The sequence below is a fragment of the Thunnus thynnus genome, chromosome 14, assembly GCF_963924715.1.
Source record: "Thunnus thynnus chromosome 14, fThuThy2.1, whole genome shotgun sequence".
NCBI classification, from domain to species: domain Eukaryota; kingdom Metazoa; phylum Chordata; class Actinopteri; order Scombriformes; family Scombridae; genus Thunnus; species Thunnus thynnus.
Genome location: NC_089530.1, coordinates 20,800,246 through 20,822,054, shown reverse-complemented (window position 1 = coordinate 20,822,054; position 21,809 = coordinate 20,800,246). Strand labels below are relative to the sequence as shown.

Genomic DNA, 21,809 nt, shown 5'->3' with positions numbered 1-21,809 from the left:
AACTTGGCACCATTAAATATTGCATTTTTGCTTGAAAAATGACTTTAATAAATTGGTTGATTTATTAATCTACTTACTGTTGCAGCTCTAATCTGATCCAGGCCCCTAAGAGCTTGTTCCCACTCCAACCCTAGATGGTAACCTCACTGATAATTTATGCACTTTATATGTTTTGTTGGAGTAGTGTGACATGACTTTAACAAATAAGGGTTTTGTCTGGTTTTTCTCCATGTAAGGAAATAATCGTTCTCTTGTTTGTTATTGACACTGTAGCAGCACTTCCTGTTTTGATTAATTTTAAGAAAACATGTTAGTATGATATGTCAACACTGAAGGGACACAGCGCACAGTTTGTAAGCTTTAATGTGATGAGTGCAGAGTGCTGTGATACTACATTATTATCCTGTTTGTTCTTCTTCTACTGCAAAAAAACACTTAAACACTGTACACACAAGTTCAGTATTTACATTTTTACACTGTTTTTGCTCACAAAGGGGAAACAATACTTTCCAACTACTACTTCCACTTTAATTTAGTATCCCTTGTCCCCAGTTTACTGTTGTTATCCCATTTGTGAAATAACCTCTAATTAGATGGCTTTAATGGAAACCAGTAGTTCTTTAGATCCTTAGCACCAGGGTTGAGAAACTGGATTTGGTGATAGCTTAAGTTGTACTTCCTTCAGAGGTGTACATTTCGAGGTTTTGAACATTTTTGTAGATTTGTAGCGCTGACAAATCACATCACATATATTTAATTGACTAATATTAAGCACTACAACTCCAGCTTAGCATGCTTATTGCTGTTATTCATATTAATTTTTGAAGATGTCACGTCTGATGGTGTAAGAATATATCTCCCCCGTTATCCATTTACTCTGGTTAGTTTCAAGAATGGCATCTCAGTCTGGGTAAAGCAAATGTCACGACTTTGATGGCAGTGTTCCCTTTCTATAAGCGGTGGGAAACGACCTCGAGGAAGGAGGGTATCGTTCCTTCTGACTCATCATATGACCAGCATCAAACTGTTGTGTGTGTGTTAGCCTGGGAATAAAGGCGACCCTGTTAGAGAGGTATGCTGGTGAGACAAGAAAAATGAACTCCTGTCCTTTTGCATTAAGATTTAGCCTTGTGCTCAAGATAATAGGTCACACTTAAAGATATATATTTCAATGTATTTTTTGTTTGTTTTTTTTAACCCACATTTTCTCCAAGTTTGTCATGTCCGCTGTACTGTAGTCCTTGTCGTTGCTGGGCACTGTTGACCCGGAAACAGCCGCAGACAGACATGTGCTACCTCTATTACACACGGAGTACTTTCCGTTCTGCTAATTATGCTTCCATCCATCCTTGCTCCTTCGGCCCTGACCTGGAAATTCGTCGAGGTCTGCCATCATTCAGGATGTCTGGATCGTTAAAGGTGCTTTCCAAATCTTAGAGAAAGGAACCACAGGTGTATCCTATGTGGATGTTTTTTTTTTTTTTTTACCAGATCACAATGCCCCTTCGATTGTAATCTGTTTATTGATCAGTCAGCTGACCTAAAAGGAGCAGTCAGCTGTTGTGGAAACAGCTTTACTTTAATATTTATAACATAGCATGATCGAAATACTGACTACTCATTAACTTTAGTCACATCTCTTCATAAAATAGACGTTTAGTGTGTAGAATCTGAATCATGAACGAATTCTAAAAACACTTTTGCAACTTTGTCTACTTCATCAAGTCAAAAGGTTTTTCTTCCTCTTTCCCTCTTACTTTTACTTACCATTCCACTTTCTGTTCTTTCTTTTGGTTTTCTTCAAACTAATTAGGCTATATTTTATTTAAAACATTTATAGCTGTTTTAATTGCTCCTTCACGTCATTTTTGTGCTGTCAGGAATTAACAGACTTTTATTGTCTATTTCTGTTATTTCTATCAGTTATGTTCTGACCAACAGCAGATGCTTAATGAATACAGTTTCTTGTGAGAAGAAACTTCAAGCAGGAAATTTAAATTTTGCAAGCTGTTAAAGGAAAAAAAAAAAGTGGTGTGACCAGGCCGGGGTTCCAAGTTGCATAATTAAAATTTTAGGCACAAATGGGACCACCTACTGCCCCTGTTTGGCAAGATTTGAACTATATTTTATACCTTGACATTAGAGGAAACAACAAATTACCGTCACTCCTGGTAAAATCTTTTTTCATTGGAGTGCTTATTGTTGGAGTTGGATGTCGCTGAGAGGCCAACCAGTTAAAGTGTCAGACTGATGCCAAACTGGAGTTTTGTACCACTCTACAGACTGCAAAGTGCCTGTGTTAGTGTATGTGTGTGTGTGTGTGTGTGTGTGTGTGTGTGTGTGTGTGTGTGTGTGGTGGGCAGAATTTCAACACCAGGCAACTCATGCCAGCTGGCTTGTTTTGATGATGCGTTAGGTTGAGAAAGGCATACTTTACAGGAATCTGGGACATGGTTGAACCAGTGTGTTTTAAACTGTGAGACATAGAGACACCAGATGCTTGTCTCTGGTGAACACACTATATGCTAATTTTATATACTACAGTATACTAATCTTTATAGTATACTATTTTTGCAGTTAGTATACAAGAAATCAAACAAAATCATTTACCGTCTTCTACAGGAAATGATACAATACTTGTACCGTCAAATGTTAATCACAGTGAAACTTATGCCACTGCCAGTTAATAAGTTTCAGTTTTACTGTTCCACCTACCATGGAACTTTTTTTTTCCATCTGTGACTTGCTCCTCTATTTTGTTTGTGGATTGCATTGTGAGGGAGTTATTACTTTTTGAGTGTACTTAAAGAGGTACTGCACACTGAAACGTGTTTTTTGAGCTGTTAACTAAATGATATGGCTGTACTGTAACGAAACACATCAATGCTGGTGTTAATATTGACATTGACGCCAAATTTATAACAAAAAAAAATCTGCCCTGAAAAGGCGGGGCTAATGCTGACGTGGAGTCAACCATTGGGGAGTTCTATATGTCATGAAATTTATGTAAATGGTAGGATGATAACGCCCACCTCATCCAGCATACGCTCATTTTCAAATATATGCTGATTGAGAGAGACAGTTTTAGCTTCAGCAGCTAGCAGCAGCTAACAGCGGTGCTGGCCAGCTGGAGGGGGTCTCTTCGTCTGCGACTGTCCGTAGGAGGAAGAGCTGCTGGCAGCCACAAAAACAACGGAAATCCTCCTCGCATCTCGCCGTGCAGTTCATCAACTCTCAGGCTGTCTGTTAATACAGTTATCAGCTGGTAAAATCTTGTTTTAAAATGTTAAATCGAGGCGTAATCGGAGCTCTGCTGAAACCGTCTGTCCTGTCTGTCAGTTGAACTTGACCGCTGCAGAGCAGAGCTGCGTCCCGGACAGGTTCAGTGACGTTTCAGGTTACACTGCGATTTACCATTTTAAAACAAGATTTTTACCAGCTGGTAACTGCAGGAACAGACAGCCGGAAAGTTAGCGAGCTCCAGGGCGGATTTTCAGGAGGATTTCTGCTGTTTTTGTAGCTACCAGCTCTGACTTCTGGCTCGTTTAAATGTTGATGCACTGTTTGTCTTTCTCTCATTATTATTATTATTATTATTATTATTATTATTATTATTATTATTATATGTCACTGGGCAACTCCTGCCCTCCTGCCTCACACAGCCACACTCCCCCCTCCCCTCTCCCCTCCTCAGCCCCTCTCCTCCCCTCTCCTCCCCTCAGCCCCCCTCTCAGCCCCTTTTTTTTTTGTCATTTTTCAAAATTATGCGGTGGGTGGAGTAAGGCTCAGACTGAGGGGTGCAGTTACACTTTAGTAGAAGTAGCCTTCTCATTTCCCAATGTGAACAAACTACATACAGAAACCCTGCTTAGAATCAGTATGTAATTTGTGACACAGCTACAGTTCTTATATTACCTCAAAGATATCTTTGCTACTTTTCTATTGGGAATTCTTGTTACTTATCAGCTGACATATACACCACTATGTACGAGTGATGACCTAAAATTGATATGTTGGCCTGATTAATCAGACTTTTGTCCCGTCTCACATGCCACTCAGACTCTTCTCAATCAGTCCAATATAGTTTAGATGCATGTCACGTAGGGAGCTATAGTATGTGTGTGGTTCCCTTCTTATAGAGCAGTCTCTGTCCTTAACTGAGAGCATACTCATGACTAGGCAGATCAACCGTGGGATTCATCATGCCTGTCAGCAACAAGTAAAATAGACGATGCACTTGGGAAGAGCTGAAAACAACAATCTATTCAAGTGTGAATAAATTAAATCATAGATGTAATTAATGAATAGATGATGTTTCGTGGTGCCAGAACCTTAACAGCGTGACTGACTATTGAAATGATGCGTTTATTGTTTTGACCACTTAAAAAGGCTGTGTTGAAATCTGTTGCTGGTTGATGCTTGGTTTACATTCTTGAGGTCTAACAAACATGTTGAATGCATTTCCTTCCTTTTTAATATCTTTTCTTAACAGTTTAAAACCTACATGTTATATATATTATATATTATTCGGCAATAATGTGCATCACATTACATGAAGACGCATGAGAACGAGAGCAAAACAAAACAGGAACTCAGTCATAAAACCATTGATCTATAACACTAGAAATGGACAAGACTCCATATGGTAGCTATTAAAACATTTATCAGTGTCTGATCAATCAGCACAGTGAATTCAGAGCTGTCGAGTTTAAGTGCTCATGATTCATGTGCATACTGAGACAACCTAAACTTTGCCCTGTGTTGTTTAGCTTGATTTGATGCCAAATTGCTTGGTGTTGTTAACGAAGAAGTTTCTTTGACAAAAGTTGTTCTGTTTGGAGAAGGTGTCACACAGCTATCTGAGCAAATGTCTTCCATCAATTAAAGTAGAAAAGATGTTAGGAAGCCAGGAGGAAAGAGCGCAAAGTTAAGGCTGGAGATGAAAGAAGAATGAAGGGGGAGAAATTGAAGGGCATAGGAGAAAGTAGGACAAGAAAATATGAGCTGCACAAGAAAGCCCAAGGGTGCAACAGACATGAAAATAATAATAATAGAGGTGCAGAAGAGGAACAGTGAATGAAATGAGATGAGAAATTAGTTGAAAGTGAGAAACATGGTGGGGAAATGGAGGGAGAAATGAAGAGGATAGACTCATGCTGAGAATAGATGGGGGTGTAAAGGCTTGTTAAATGCTGATAAGAGAAAGTTATAGAGGAGAAAGCAAGCCCTCACATTCTCTCCTTGAGGTGTTACATTTTCTTTTTACAAGCACTTCTTGTTTAATTTTCATAGGAATCTTGTCAAGGAAGAATCTGACCTTCGATATTTACAGTCGACCTGAAATGATAGACATGTAGGAGTTAATATCTGTATGCCAAAGAGCGTCACACATGCTTGAAATGTAAAAATGTGTAATGAGGGTTGGGTCGAAGAGAAAGGGGAGTTTGAGACGGAGGGAAGAGGGGAGGGATGGACAGTGAGATGCAAAGACTAGGGGCAGGTCCAACAGGCAGCAGACAGTTGGGTATCCACCTACTAAACCTTCTGTATGGTATAAAATGAATGTACTGCTCCTTTGCTTGTAACCAGAGGAAAGAGGAGTCTGTTGTGCCTGCTTGAACTCTTCTCTAAGTAAGTTTAAATTTTCTAAAAAAAAGTGTTTTTCTTTAAAGGTTAAGGGGGACAGGGAATTGTTATTGTTCACATTTTTAGTGTATTTAAAAGAAATGCTATACTGTGAGCTTTTTGAAGGAGGTTTTTTGAATTTCAAAACTGTTGCTGTCTTGTGGATTTTTTTTTTTTATCTCACTCTGTAATGACTAAAGCATGTTCACAACACCAAAGTTTGGAAGCAGAGTTGTTGCTGTGTCTCTGTTGCTAAGCATGAGGTTTTCTGCTGGTGGTGCTGGTCAAAGACAGCCTCTGAATTTGGCTAGCTGACTTTAAACTTCACCTGCCAGTTTAAACTAAATCACCTAGTTACCTTATTTTCTGTACACTCTGCAGCTTATTTTTGAATTGATGTGTTGGCTCTTCGATTAATTCGCTCATTAAAATAAAACTAAATATAGAAAGGCGATACAGATGGCGGCTGCTGATGATATTTGCATGTGCTGGTACGCTAAATGTTCACAAGTTACATGTTATCTGTGTGTTTCAGACCTGGTGCCACCCTGATTAAACCCTGACTGAACCTGTTTCTCTCACTTACTAAAAACAACCATGACGGCCATTAATGCACCTCGGGACAAGTAAGAAAAACTCTCATTAGAATCAATATTTTGTTTCCAGTGTCTGTTTTAGTTCCCATTGTTGATTGAGTTGTTTGTTGATATTAAGTTGAATGACTTCATTGATGTACTTTCATGTGAACTTCCTTGTCTCTTTCCCAGATACTATGCTGTGTGGCTAATTTTTTTTGTCCTGGGCTTGGGAACCCTTCTACCGTGGAATTTCTTCATGACAGCAACAATGGTCAGTGAAGTATATTTTTAGGACAATTGTAAGCTTCTCGATGTGAGAATATTTGCTGGCTAATGCAGTTAATCTCTGAAACAACAGACAGCTGGAGGTGATAAGAAAAGCCCTGTTGGTGGCCTGGTGGTTAGTGATTAGCTAATTAAAAGGTTGGCCGCTACTTAGAGGAAGGTCATCTAACTTAGAGAAAAGAAATATTGTTTGTTTGCATTCCCTCCTAAAATCACCTGGTTTCACTCAGAATGTCTGACTTGACTCTAGCCAGATGGATTTCCATTGCAGTGGTATATCCTCTCTAATCCTCTGCCAATTCTTTTTGAGTTTTAAGGAGTTAACTTCTTAAAATGTGGAATTTCAGTTTCACTATCCTGGGGGAGTTGATTTTTTTCCCTTAGGGGAAGAACAAATAGCCTTCTTCCTTTTAGAGTGTTTATTTTGTTTGACAAAGAAAAGTTGGCTGGCCGACTTTAAAGGCTCCATATGTAAGAATTATGAAGCAATTTACATTTATTGTTTTTTATTGCCTTGTAGTAGTGCCTTGAATCTCTCTCGCTAACGTCAACAACTGTTGACTGACTTCTGCTTTGCAGAAACATGGTGGAAAACACGTTAGAGATCTTTTATGTTATTATAAGAAGTGTAAGTGAGGAAAAAGACATCACCTGTAATAGTCTTCTGCTGCTGCTCACGCAATGACAGGATGCTGACGACAGGATGCAGTTAACAACAGGATACTGACTGATTGCAGCTCGCTTAATGGCCACTGGTATCACTAATGAGAAGGAATTTCTGATTCCTACATATAGAACCTTTAAACGTTTCAGTTCAGCCATTTTTGTTGTGCTCTTAAGTATGTTTTATCTGTGCATTGTTTAAGAAATTATAAATGTTTCACCCAAGCAACCTCCCACCTTTTTTTTTTTTTTTTTTTTTTTTTTTAATGCAGTCAGTTATTAGTTTATTATATCCATCTTGCTACAAAACTAATTCAGTCCAATACAACAGTTAGTTGTACAAAGTTATAATGTTCAGTTGTTGAAACTGCTTTAGAGAGATGTTGATTCAAACTTGGATGCTGTAGTTTGTGGTGCTGTTGTATTGCATTATGCAGAGAGGTTTTTTTCTAACATTTAGTCTATCTCACTGATATAAATGTGCTGGACAAAATATTAGAAACGCTCTCAGTATCGGCCTTTTGGTACAGCTACTTTTGTGCTTTTAATTGGTTGATAGCATATTTCCTGAAATAGATTGAAAGCAATAGTCAGTAAGTGATGGAGGCCAAAATCCACAGTCCTTCTGTGCAAAAATGTATTCAAAAGTTTAAAGATAATATGAAACTTCAGTCGTCCTAATTAGTCAAATCAAATAGATATCTTTCAACATTAGTCTTTTTGGTGCCAAAGTCCCTCTTTTTGTTTCTATACTTCCACTACAGCTCTACAGGGAAACACTGTCCAAGGAAACACAAAGAGGGAATTTGATGCTATAAAAACTGTAAATGTGGCAGATATCCACTTTATATGACTAACTCAGACTGCTGAATCCTCATATAAGCTTCAGATGAACTTTTAAATGCATTTCTGAGCGAATTGACTTTTTACACAATGGATTTTGGCCCCCATCACTTATTTTGAAAGCACATTTGAAGGGGATTTTTAATAGCCCGTATGAACAGGAGGAATGATTGCAGCAAATGATTACAACTTCTTTCAGTGTTTATATTGGCACCTGACTGCTGTTTTAAGACCTGACCTTACCTGTGAACCTATCCTTTTGATGTTAGAGAAAGATCACTTTTTTCTTGTGATACAAACTGTGTGCCTCTTACAGCTATGGACTTGTGGTGTTATCCAGTGTTACTGTTAAAGACTGGTGTGAGGGGGAAAAAAAAAAAAGTAAGGTACTTATCGTGATAAATGAGCATTCCTCTATCCTCCGTCCTCAGTACTTCACCAGTAGGCTGAAGGACCCACCCAGTGACTTCCCCTCCAATCAGACGGATAATGTGACGATGGAGGACGAGGGCCATCGCAGCGTTCTGGAGTCAAAGTTCAACAACGTGATGACGCTCTGTGCCATGGTTCCTCTGCTCATTTTCACCTGCCTCAACTCTTTCATACACCAGAGGTATCCCCACCCCGCTCCTGTTAATTAATGTAGCTTGTAGTCTTGTGTCTAGTATGTACACATACCCACCTAAAGAAAGAGATAACTTAAAAATGTCAGTACTTAAAGTCCAGCTGAAATGAGAGTATCTAACCTCCGTATTGTGACGTATTTCCGAGTGAAACAGGATAGACAGTAGCGCTGTGCCCAAATACAAATACATTATTTGGCAAAGCACAAATAGTGGGGGTTTTTTTTTATGAATATTTGTTTCATACAAATATTTCAGAAATTATTTGTTTTTTTAGGGTTAGGGAAGAAAAATAAACCATGTCAAATACCAGAGTGCAGGCTGGTTACATCGCTATCTCAGCGTCTCTCCTTTGCTCCGCTGTGACGTCTATCAGTAGGTCTCAGTGAAGGGAGTCACATCCACCTGCTACATAACGCATTTTTCCTAATTTGGACATCACTCCCAGAGTTGGCAGTGTTCCCCAGAGATAAAGCTGAGCTACTGACACACGTTTCATGAACAAGCTTCATGAACACTTATTGTAACACTTTAATTTTCTAAAATTAAAAGCGTAATAAAAAACAAAAACAGGATTTTTAAGCCTCTGTCCACTTTTATTCAAATGCAAATACAAATAATTTTGCTGCCTCAACAAATACAGATACAAATACAAATACCGGGCTCTCTGCACATCCCTAATAGACAGGTGGGATGTGACGTTGGGAGGAATTTGATTTGAACCTTGAAAAGTGGGCATGGCATAATGAATCTTTGCTCTGTGCCGCTACAAATTCAAGATTGATTGATGGGTGGATGTCATGATATTATTAGTTGAAATTGGTTGGTTCAAGCCTACGTAAGCACACGTCATATTTTGTTTTACAGGAAAAAATATGATTGGATTTTGATATAAAAATACAAAGAAATTATTTTTTTGTAATTTTTGGGGCATATTTTTTAAATAGGTGCACAATATGACCAGGGATATGATCTGAAACGGTTTAAAAGGCATTTTTCATTTCATCTTGACTTTAAGTATGACTAAAGCATACTTGCTGTTTATAGTGAAAAATTCCCCAAATACAAGGTATTAACTTTTTTGAGGCAAATACTGCACCTGTGCCCTCCATTCTTCTCTGCCTTTCCTCCTGATTATTGGTACCCCTTGGTCACCCCATGCCACTAAAGGTAACATGATCCTGTTATACCTCCAGTATGTTTGCTTTAATTAGAGTCGGATTGAGAGATCTGGGCTGGACCCCGACCACGGCGGACTCTTCCCCTGCACAAACACACCGAGGAATGCTATTTATGTTCTCTGCTTCTCCCCCATCTTCTTCTTTACCTCTGTTTACCTTCTCCTCTGTTCCTTTTTTCTCACTGTTTCTCTCTTCCTTAAATATACTCACTTTCCTTTTTAGAGAATTGTCTATTTTTTCCTCTTTTTTTGATGAACTAATTGTGAATTGACCTTTTGTACATTTCACTGGAGGACATCAACTTCCTCAAAATAGCAATGACCCTCTCTTTTCATCAGAAAAATGTTGTTTTCATTTCAGGTCAATGACTCATATCTACCCTTCCATATTCCCCCTCTCTTACTGCTCTTAACACATCTGAAAGCACATCCTGCTCTTTTCCTCCTGCTCTTTCCTCAAATGATACAATGAACATAATTGGTTGAATATTTGTTAACCAGAAATTGAGGAAATTTACTTTTAATGAAATAGGTACGTTTCATTGTCTTGACTATTGTTTTGGGTTGGTTAGTAGTTTACTGAAATACTGAAATGTATTTCTAAATTAAAGTTCCTTACGTTTTCACTCTTTCTCTCAGTATTCCTCAGAAGCTGCGGATCTCAGGCAGCCTGCTCGTCATCCTGTTGGTTTTCTTGGTGACAGCCGTGCTCGTCAAGGTGGACATAGCCCCCCTACCCTTCTTCACCGTCACTATGATCAAAATCGTCTGCATCAATTGTGAGTTTACAATATGTCACTAATAATAATTCAAGCTGAAATTATAAGTCGATTAATCATTTAGTTGATCGACAGAATAATAATCAGCAACCACTTTGATAATCATTCGTTAAATTGTTTATCATTTTTCATACAAAAATAGTGAAAAAATGCTGGTTCCAGCATCTAAAATGACAATATTTGCTGCTCCTCTTTGTCATTATAATAGGAAACTGAATATCTTTGGGTTTTTCGTCTTTTGATTGGACAAAACAAGACATTTGAAGAAGTTGTGATTGGCATTTTTTCACTTACATGACATTTCATAAACCAAACGATTGATCCATTGATTGAAAAAACAATCACCTGATAAATTGGTCAGTTGCAGTCCTAATAAGTCTCTCTGCTCTCTGATCAGTTGGGGAAAGCTCCAATCTGTGACATAGTCACATAGCAAATTGAATGAAAAGATATTACAACCCTCCCTAAAGTAAACTACATGATACCACAAACTTTTTAGCTGACACAGTCCTCACATGCGCTTGTCAGCATTTTTCTTACAGCGTTTTTCATAAATTTAGCTAAACAGCTGTGAAGGAAGATGACGTCCTCATTTTTGTTTCCGCACTGAACTCATGCAAGTGATTATTTCCACATGTCATCTCCCTCTTTGACTCAAAATCATCTGCATTCACCGTGTTATGGAAAAACCCTTACACATAGGTACACACACACACACACACACACTCCCTCGTACCACACTGAGCTTTTGAACACAGACTATGATCTCACTGCGTTTGTTTATTTACAATAACTCCCTGAGCAGCAGGGATAAGCTCACCCCCCTCCTTACCACTGTTGGGACAGTCCTGACCCCCAGGTCCTCATGAGGAACAGCCCATCGTGTTTGATTTAGAGGGGAGAACGTTGTGATCTTGCAGCTTTGATTCCTACATCTGCACATTCCTCTTAATGGTCATGCATTGCAAGATTTCTGCAGCTAATCAAGTTCCTATGTTGCTGTATAAACTGCTGTAGTCCAGTGGTGTCAGTGAAGTTTGCATGGAAAAGCTTTAATGGCAACAACTTTGTGTAAAGTAGGGAAAAGAAAATAATAGTTATGTAATGGTTATGTAAAACACTTTGTTTGCACCATTTTGTTCTCATAAAGGGTGTCATCTTTCCCTGCTTGACGTGGCAGGTAATTTTGGTAGACCTGTTTGAGCGGGCTGCAGTATTTCTGTTGCTGTGGGACGAAGTGTTTTTCTGTGTCACGGTGACACTTCGATTGGAAAAATTCTAATCCCTACACACCCTTGTCTTGTTCTCTCTTTCCCTCCTCAGCGTTCGGGGCGATTCTTCAGGGCAGTCTGTTCGGGCTGGCGGGGATGCTGCCTGCCTCCTACACAACTCCCATCATGAGTGGACAGGGGCTTGCTGGCACCTTCGCAGCTTTCTCCATGATCTGCGCGCTGGCCAGTATGTCTCACACACAAACCACATGTACACCTCTTCCATTATAACAATGCTGGATGTACAGGTGGTGGACAAAATAACCCACCAGTTCTCTGTGTTAACTTTGTAGGAGGTAGAACTGCTGCTAGATAAGATAGAAATCCTGCAGAAATGAGACCATTACATTCACAATTCATCATTTAAACAACAATTAAAATACAAAGTTAAACTTTGTAGCAAATAAATTAATTTTTTTCAGTAGATGCATTGTTAAGTGAAAGATTTAATGTGTTCACTGGTGAATTATGTAGGGATGCACGATATTGGATTTTTTTCCGATATTTCCAACCCACTGTGGCCGAATGCTGATACCGATATATGCGCATATTTTTTTCCAGCTGGCTGAGGAGACTATCATGCATGCAAGCTTAGATTGTACTAAGTATGATCAAGAAAGACAATATATAAAGGAAGAACTTAGGAAGACTGGAGTTCAGGAGCTCAGCGTTAAAACTTTAATGACCCTGCCAAGTGGGCAGAGCAGTAGAGTTTTCTTTGAGTATATTAGACAGACAGGATTAATGTGTAGGATTTAATCTCTGGTCCACACTCCAGAGCAGAAGGTGGCGGTAATGCTCCTAATATGTTGGTTGCCAACTGCCGTTATAAACCAAAAAGAAGAAGTTTTTTGTTGTTTTTTTGCACAGAGTGGTACATCCTGTCAGCCGAAGTGTTTCCTATCTGTGCAGCCAAACATAGCAGCCTCAGCAGGCCGAATAACAAACCGGGGCTCTGTGCTCCGGTTGGATCCACATGGAGAGCTGAAGCTAACGTTAGCTGAGAGGTTAGCGGAGCGTTAGCCGCAGCATGAACGGAGGGAAGCACAGCCAGCTAGACTCCCGCCTAACGTTGAGGGAAGCACAGCCAGCTAGCCTCCCGGCTAATGTTGAGGGAAGCACAGCCAGCTAGCCTCCTGGCTAACGTTGAGGGAAGCACTGTCAGGCGGAGGAGGAGGTGGCGACATATCGGCCTCTCATAATCTGCAGAATTCACTGATGCTGATATTTCATTTTAGAGCTTTTATCGGCCGATACCGATGACGTGCCGATAATATCGTGCATCCCTAGAATTATGTTTTGGTAGAGGCCGGCCAAACGTTCAGTGAAATTCTGTGGGATGTTCTTTGAATTTGGTTTCCTAGACAGAGTTATTACGAATACAAAATAGTTGCTTGGATGTTTTTAAATGAGAAAGTCTTCAAACTTTTGACTGGTACTATATATGTTTTCTGTAGGAACTGACAGCATTATGCAGAGATGTCACACACAAATACACAAACATAATCAGAAAGTTCTTCAGCATGAATATTACTGTGACCATTTTTGTATTTAGACAGGATGATCTTTTCACAGGAAATGTTACAACATGTATTCAAAATGTTTGGTAATTTTAAGATTTATTTAATCTATTTTTGAGATTGTAGGTTATAGTATTGAAAAGAGGAATACTGACAGAAGAACACTTAACATGTTAACAAAAGAATGACTGTAGAGTTTAATCAATGCCTCCGATAGTGAAAAATGATTATATATTCTCACACTGTCTTGTCTCTGTGTGTAGGTGGGTCGGCCCTGCAGGACAGTGCTTTTGGTTACTTCATCACAGCCTGTGTTGTTGTTCTCATGGCCATAATGTCCTACCTCGCTCTGCCCTCCATGGTAAGGCCTCATATTCTCTAAATTAAACACAACGATATGTTTTCCAGAACTTTTTCTCATTTGCTCTACTGTTTTCACAAGTGTTGAGGACTTTTTGAAGAGCACTTTGGAGATAAGTGCTCAGTGCTTTTAGATACGAGCTTTTAGTTTAGTTAGGTGCTGTATAAAGTTCAGTGTTTTCATTTTTTGATATCACTCCAACTACTTCTGCCTGTGAGGAGATAGAAAACACATCTCCCAGTGAGCATTTATAGCATCTCTGGGAACCTTCTTGTATTTATCTTTTCTCTACTGGCTCAGTGGAGTGTGCTCATTATGGTTGTTGTCATCAACAGGAGTTTTTCCAGTACTACACAGAGAGTCACGGGTCCAGACCCTCCGCGGATGAGGAGAACAAAATGGACTTACTCAAAAAAGGTAAACAGGCCTGCACAGATACTCAAGTTCCAGTTTCCATAAATGAAATATTATTGAAGTTGCAGCTGTGGACACTTTTTTTTTTTTGACCTCACCATTTTTAGAAAACATTTTAGTTATATACGGTCATGCAAACAAGCACATTTGTTGCTAAAATCATCATCTATAACTTTGATTAATATTTATGACAGTATGTGAAACGTTAAATAGTTTAACACTGGTGCTGCGTCTGTTTTCACAAGCGCTGAATGATTTTGGTCACTGTGTTGTCTCGCTGACACCCAAAGGATTTTTGCCTTTACTACACACTGACCACGGCGGCCGAACCCACTGAGAGTGTTTGTTTCAGTTTATATTGCGGTGACAACTCCACTGTGACTGCAGTGAGCCTGTGGCGTTAATTACTAGTGTGTGAGAGCGTAATGGGAACCCTCTGTTACATAACAATAGAAACTTTGTGCGTACACCCTCGCAGATATGGGACAGACTGCACTCCATGTGTCACTCGACCAACTTAATTATAGAGGCGTTTTGCTTGTTTCTCAGAAAGTCCAGCAGAGAAACGGCCGGTGGTGGATCTGACGGAGGACGAGGCCAAACCCAGCGTGTCTGTGCTAAACATCTTCAAACAGGTGAAAAGTAACATATAACAAACAAATGAATGAATGCCAAGATATCAAATTCTGATACTGTCCAAATGATTTTTATATTTCGTAAATCATGACATAAATCACAAAGTCCCAAACAATAATGCATCGCGGATTTTTAAGCAACCTAACACACCAATGATCCTAAACCTTCACATCCTTACAATTTAAAACTTCACATCTTTCTATGAGATTGATGAGTTTTAACTGTAGATGTGCATCCTTTCATCCAATCACGTCAAACATTCTACCAGTAGTCAGATATAACCTCCTCCATCCAAGTGACCTTTTCTTGTGCCTTTTTCCACCTTCCTCCTGTGTGACGGATTAAACCCGTTACGTAATATTGATTATGTTTGTCTGTTGCTCTCTAATCAGATCTGGGTGATGGCGCTGTCAGTGTGCTTCATATTCACCGTCACCATTGGAATATTCCCAGCCGTGACTGTCGAGGTTAAGTCGACAATAGCAGCCGGAGGCGCCTGGGGTGAGTCACCATCTCTAACATCTGTACAAAGCTGCTCCACTAGTAAACCAGTAACATCAGTTATCTTCCCTGGCAGATTTTTTTATTGGACATCTGCCATGTTTTTTTTCCCCTATTTAAACATTTATTCCAACACTTAAACCTTTTTTTTTATGTTTGATCACTAAAAAGTGAAAACTACTTAAAAATGTGCTCTTTACCACTGTTTATTTTACCCTCTCGTAACATTGATTTACTCAGACTCAATTGCTTTCATTGCAGATCTATGTAGTTAAAATTGAAAATGCCCTGAACGAGGCTTCAGAAACCTGTAAAAATACTGATATTAGTGTTTATTATCTTTTAAACACATACAGTATCTCCTTAAAGAAATACTACACTGAAAACATATTAAATCTATGTCCTGTAAGCTTGCAGTGTAGCTCTGAAAGGTTTGCATCTTGCTCCTTCATGGAGGACAGAAGCTGTTGTCATCTTGGATTCACATGACCCAGAGTCACGACAAAAAAGTATACAAACGCCAAAGTAGTTTTAGAAGTTGCTCAGTATGTTTTTTTTGTTCCGTGACACCGACCATAGTAAACTGCTGTGAGTCCAAACTGGCGTCTAACAGCTGCCGTCCTCCACGAAGCAGAAAGCCACAAACATTTTCAGCTCCACCTTTCAAGCCCACCGCGGGGGAGTACTAAATACTCCAGTGTAGCGTTCTTTTAGGAGAAGACATCTGCAGTCTTGTTGTTGTTAACAACAGCTTATTTGTTCTGGTCTCATTTCAGACACTTACTTCATCCCTGTGTCCTGTTTCCTCCTTTTCAACGTGATGGACTGGGTTGGCAGGAGTCTGACAGCCGTCTGCATGTGGGTCAGTAACAACATGATGGTGTTGAAACACAAATGGCATGTTTTACAAACAGGACTGCACATCTTGAGACTAAAAAGCCTGGTCGAAACATGTCCCGGGTGTGTAGAGATCCGGGTTAGACCAGACTGAGGGTTTGGGCTGCTTCTTTGGGTTCAGAGCCAGTTAATTAGTTTACTAACTAACTATAAAGTTCCCTTCGGTTTCTTGTCGGAACCGCCTGGTGGTCTCAGTTGTGTTAAAGGAGTTAGTTGCTTCTGAGAACATTTGTAAAATGCTTGAAGCATATTTAAAATGTTAACTCTTGATAGCTATTGTTTATATTTAATTAAAATAGTAATGATAGTGACCAGCATTTCAACTATGATCTTTACCCAGAACGTATCAACATCCAGACCAGTTGTTTATAAACACTATTGCCTTGTAGGCTCAATTTTCAATGACCACATCAAAATATTTGTTGTGATCTGCTGTTGTCGTGCTCTGTGAACAACAGGAGACTTTGGCTGTTACTGCTACATGAAATGTTTACACGTGAATAAATCACTGAGTCATTAGGGGAATGGTGGAAAAACATGAACCAGAGTCCAATTTAGTTGCTAAGAACAGAGGTTTGTTTTGGACAGAGACGTGTGGGAGAGAGAATGCTTTGCGGAGGAAGTGGTTTTCAGGGTTGAGCGTCAGAGGAGTGACTGAGCTGTTTTTTTTTTAGGGTTTCCTCCCTCTTTTCTTACATTATGTCCACATCTGGATGAATGAGGGCATCTGAGTGAACTGCTGAGAAGCTCTGATACACATCTGAGCATCATGTCTACTGTCAGATTATTTTCGGTTTATTGTATTTCCAGCCATCTAGTCTATAATTAGCAGTGTGTTACTCATGATGTTCGCTTGAGTGTGTTGATACTTGCATTCAAGGATGAGATGAGTAACCCTTCCGCCTTCAGACTTTGTGTGTTAAATGTCACGTTCTTTTCTGGCAGAGCATAAATGAATCAATCTTAAACTTTTGTCCACAAACAACAAATTAACAAACAAGTCTTAATTTCCTACGATCCAGCGGAAATAATCGAATTGAATCAATTCATTCTGTACAAACACAGTAAAGATAAGAAACCCAGTCTGACCCTGTACTGGAATGTCAGAAGATAATTGAGTCTAACAACCTGCTTCAGCAGAGCGTCTTGGTATTAATGCTGATAACAGCAGTCAGCTGCTCCGCGAGCATGTGAGTTTGTTTATCATCATTAGATAAAACTGATCAGGATGCTGACAGTTTCCACTCAGGTGCTTCGTGAACTTGAGTTCAGGTTTGTCGGTCATTTGTGTCTTTAAGCAACTTCACGTTTGTCTTGCTGTCTGATGCGCTGTGTCACTTCAAGATTTTATCATTGGACTCATTGAATCTGAAATTGAAAAATACAGTTTACAGCTCATAAATCTCTCCGGAGGAACTTAGTTAATGTTACTGTTAATTGAAGTTGTGTGTGGTTGATGCTACTGTCTCTCTCTCTCTCTTCAGCCCAACAAGGACAGTATCTGGCTTCCTGTCCTGGTGGTCCTGCGCGTCATCTTCATCCCTCTGTTCATGCTGTGTAACGTGCAGCCTCGTCACTACCTCCCTGTGCTGTTTTCCCACGACACCTGGTACATCATCTTCATGATCTTCTTCTCCTTCTCCAACGGATACCTAGCCAGCCTCTGCATGTGCTTCGGACCCAAGTAAGGACTTCATACATACAGACCGTGCTCTCGTAGAAAAGACGTGTGAAGATTGCCACTCAGATTTAAATAAGTTAACCATTTTGGGTAGATTTTTAAATGAATAGTTCAACATTTTGGGAAGTACACTTATTTGCTTTTGTTCCAAGAACTCTCATATCTGTACATGAAGTATAACGCTGGAGCCAGGTGGCTGTTAGTTTAGCTTAGCAGGACTGGAGCCAGGGGAAACGGCGAACCTGTCTCTGTTCAAAAATCTATTGACCAACATCTCTGAAGCTTGAAAACAATGAGAAGTTTTGTGCAGGACAATTTGTTGGCGAGGAGCAACATTTCTGGTGTCCCTGCTGGTTCTTGGCAACCTCGTGTTGAGGACAAGAAGTCTTGGCCAAGAAATAGTTCTGCAAATAAAATCAAAAGTTCACGTTTTTACACTTATGTGTATTTAAACAAATCAGATATAATATGTTCATAAGCTTTAGAGGTGCAGATTTTATTAGCTTTGATCAGAGTCAGGCTAACAGTTTCCTCCTGTTTCTAGTCTTTATGCTAAACTACATTAAAGTGCAGGAGACTGATGTCCATCTTCTCCTCTAACTCTCGGCAAGAAAGCAAATCATGTCAAACTGTTCCTTTATTTTAACGCAAACATCATTGTGTTTAAAGGTGAAGGACTCGTCCCTAATGAATTTTGTCCCTCTGTTGTCTCTGTACAGGAAGGTGCCGCCGCATGAAGCAGAGACGGCGGGGGCCATCATGGCTTTCTTCCTGTCCCTCGGCTTGGCTCTGGGAGCTGCAGTCTCGTTTGCTTTCCGGGTCATGATCTAAAACCTCCAGCAGACCCTTCAGTAGACGTAGATTAGACCTCCATCTCTCCCTGTCATGACCTTCACAGGAGAGCCTTTGAATAAACTGGACTAGCCAACGACTGAGAGGAGACGGTACAGCCGACTAGAGATCTCAACCTCAGTCTTCCAGAAGTTACAGACTCCTCATCCAGCCATCACGGCAACAATATAAGCTGAAACATTTTACTGAATACTTTTTTTTTTTCTTTTCTGGAGGATCATTTACAATCAATGCCATCAATCAAACCGGATACTTCTCTTGAGATAAATTGACGAGCAGAGTGTGACTCAACAAGTGAATCAAAACCAAAAGTGTAGAAAAGAAAATCCCTTCTAGTGGACTCATCACTCGGCAGAAATCCTTTGTGGTTCTGTGTAAATTCAGTTTTCCCAGATATCACAAATCTGCTGGCAGCATTAAGGAAGGCTGCAAGTACAGTAGTATCCCAGAGCCTCATTCATAAAACTTTCTTTTTACACATTATATGAAAAAAACAAAAAACAATGATAAGATGTTATATTTATTTCATTTTTTTTAGTTTTATAAAGTTCTTTCACTTCCTGTTAAACAATCATATTGGTAGAAATCACATGAAATGATCGGATGGTGTTTATATAAAGTCTTGACACGATTTTTTTTTTTTTTTTTTTTTTTTTTTTTATAAATGAGGCTCTCGGATGCTGTTTGGCTCGTTCACATTCACCATTAAATTTAACTCATGAATTTATAAACTGTGTTATCCTCAACCTTTTTTTTTTTTTTTTTTTTTTTTTTTTTTACGAAAAACGTGGATTTACGATCTTTGCGTCACCGTTGGACTGTTGGAGCTTTTTTTTTTTTTTTTTTTTTAACTCTGATCAAGCCAAATACACAAAGATAACATGTGAAACTGATGAACTTTGAAGGGAGGTCATGACTCATCAACCAGCTACTGTGCCATATGTGTAAACCGCTTTGCTCCCCTCATGTCGACTCGGGTCACTTTTGTTTGTTCGCTTCCTCAACAACAAATCATTGATTTCTCAAAGAATGTAAGAAGGGCCTAAAGCCGAGGTTTAGTCAATAATTTAGGCCAGTGCCTGCCTGGAAACCTTCCCCCGCTGAAACTCTTAGAGAGCGCTGTTTGTCGATTTGTCCGTCTGGTAGTTTTAGATGAAGTTGTATCAACCCGGGTCTAGATTCTCAGCCCACATTCGAGGGCTGTTTGTTACTGTCTTCCTGATAAACACTTTTTGCCACAATGTATTTTAAACATGGTTAAAGAAAAAATATGCAGCTGTCAGTGAGATTTTTTTAAAAAAAAATGTCACTCTTCAGCTGTTTTGAGTCTGTGCCATTTCTCATCAGACATGTTCTCATGGAAGATAAGTTTTATATCAGAAGTAGTTTTTAGCATGTTTTTAAAACTTAAGCCACTCGGCTTGTACTGAGTTAGATTGTTTTTATGTACAAGGGGAGATAAAAGGTCACATGCCTGTTGATGTATTTTTGTTTAGTTGCATATTTGTGGCCTTTTGATGCTTTTGTTTTTTGTTTTTTTTAAAGTTTACTTTAGTTATTCATAGTATTTTTCATGTTGCCATCTGTATACATCCTAACAGCCTGTTTAAAAGCACACCATTGGTCTGTTCTTCGATACTGCGTGTTGTTTGGAATGGACGATTGAAATGTTACTTAACCTTGTATTGCAGTTTAAAACAGTTCTGTGATAAAAAACTAAGTGTATTTTTAAGAATCTGGCTCCTCCTGTTGGTCATTTGTGGTAACACACCGCTCAACATTTCAGCAACTGATGAGGTCAGAAATGATCTGGCAATGAAGATATGAATGTGATATGAAACATCTGGACTCTGAAGCTTCATCAGGTGACACAAACAGCTGCTCTCTTTATTCTCTGAAGCGTACAGTAGAAACTCAGCTGATCTCTCTCATGTGCTGCTGCTGCTGCTGCATGTGACTGAATAATGAAGAGACGCATAAAACTGCCTCAGTGTTGGTCACAAGAAAAAAATGCAGCTGCTTCCCTCCTACCTCCCCCACTCCTCCTCCTCCTCCTCCTCTTTCTTGGCAACTTCTCAGTGACCTTTATGAAACAAGGCCACTGATAGAGCAGCTCAGAGAAAGAATCACTTTTCAGTTGTAAATTTCATAAGAATTTAACATTGTTGACCTAAAAAAAAGAGCATAAGATCAAAATTAAAATGGTTTAAAGGCATACAAAGTAATAAAACAGATTATAAATGTTTAAAATATCACAGCTGATATCATTATGCTACATTTATAAGCGCTAATTAAAACACAAATACACAACATGCAAAGCAATAATATGGGAGATATTATGGCTGTATACAGGCAGTACCTGCACACTGAATCAGAGCTGCTTTCACTTGTATTGGCAACGTTTTGATCAATTACACGTCTTTCTCAGGCAAAAATAGATATTTGAGAAATATTTAGGCTGCAAATAATTATTTTCATTATTGGTTATTCTGCAGATTATTTTTTTTGCTCTACAAAACATTTAAAAATAGTGAAAAATACCAATCACACTTTCCAGAAGATGTCTTGTTTTGTTCTACAGACACTTTAATACCCCCAAATATTCAGTTTCAATTATATACAACAGAAAAGCAGCAAATCCTCATTTGGGACCATGAAATGTTTGAAATTTTGGCTTGAAAAATGACTCAAAAGATCAATTGCTTATTGAAATAGTTGATTAATTTTTCTGTCAATCAACTAAATGCTTGATTGACTGATTGTTTCAGCTTGGAAATATTAATCAAAATATGTACAAAATAAAGAATTAAGCCCTGTTTGAAACATGAAACAGAAACATAACACAGACACAAAGATTAAGGCAGACTGTTGCCTCTGTCAACATGTTTTTAAAAAAAATAATCTAAAATTGCAGGACTGAGTTTGGCCCAGTTACAAACATTTTTCACCTGAGCCTGGACAGAATTCTTAAAATAAATCTGATCTGTCTGGGACTGTTTGTTTTGGTTACAAACATTTAGACATTTAATTGCAGGCGTTGCTTTAACCACAGTTACATGTGGGTGTAGTAAATCTATTCTTGGTTAATAGTTCCAGACTT

General features: G+C 39.0%; 1 protein-coding gene across 4 annotated transcripts in view; it reads left to right on the top strand.

The window, feature by feature from the left end:
- LOC137197228 (equilibrative nucleoside transporter 1-like) overlaps positions 1–20,444 on the top strand; it is a 43,098-nt gene extending 22,654 nt beyond the window's left edge. For 3 of the 4 annotated variants that reach the window (XM_067610493.1, XM_067610496.1, XM_067610497.1), the window contains 12 exons: positions 6,161–6,251; positions 6,393–6,474; positions 8,426–8,607; positions 10,437–10,576; positions 11,900–12,034; positions 13,631–13,728; positions 14,064–14,145; positions 14,692–14,777; positions 15,171–15,279; positions 16,056–16,141; positions 17,661–17,860; positions 18,577–20,444. In XM_067610493.1, the coding sequence (XP_067466594.1) occupies positions 6,223–6,251; positions 6,393–6,474; positions 8,426–8,607; positions 10,437–10,576; positions 11,900–12,034; positions 13,631–13,728; positions 14,064–14,145; positions 14,692–14,777; positions 15,171–15,279; positions 16,056–16,141; positions 17,661–17,860; positions 18,577–18,688 (1,341 nt within the window). In that variant the 5' untranslated portion in view covers positions 6,161–6,222 and the 3' untranslated portion in view covers positions 18,689–20,444. Of the gene's footprint in view, positions 1–3,798; positions 5,632–6,160; positions 6,252–6,392; positions 6,475–8,425; positions 8,608–10,436; positions 10,577–11,899; positions 12,035–13,630; positions 13,729–14,063; positions 14,146–14,691; positions 14,778–15,170; positions 15,280–16,055; positions 16,142–17,660; positions 17,861–18,576 lie in introns of those variants that run through there. The other variant, XM_067610495.1, reaches the window with a different exon arrangement.
- The last annotated feature ends 1,365 nt before the right edge of the window (positions 20,445–21,809 follow it).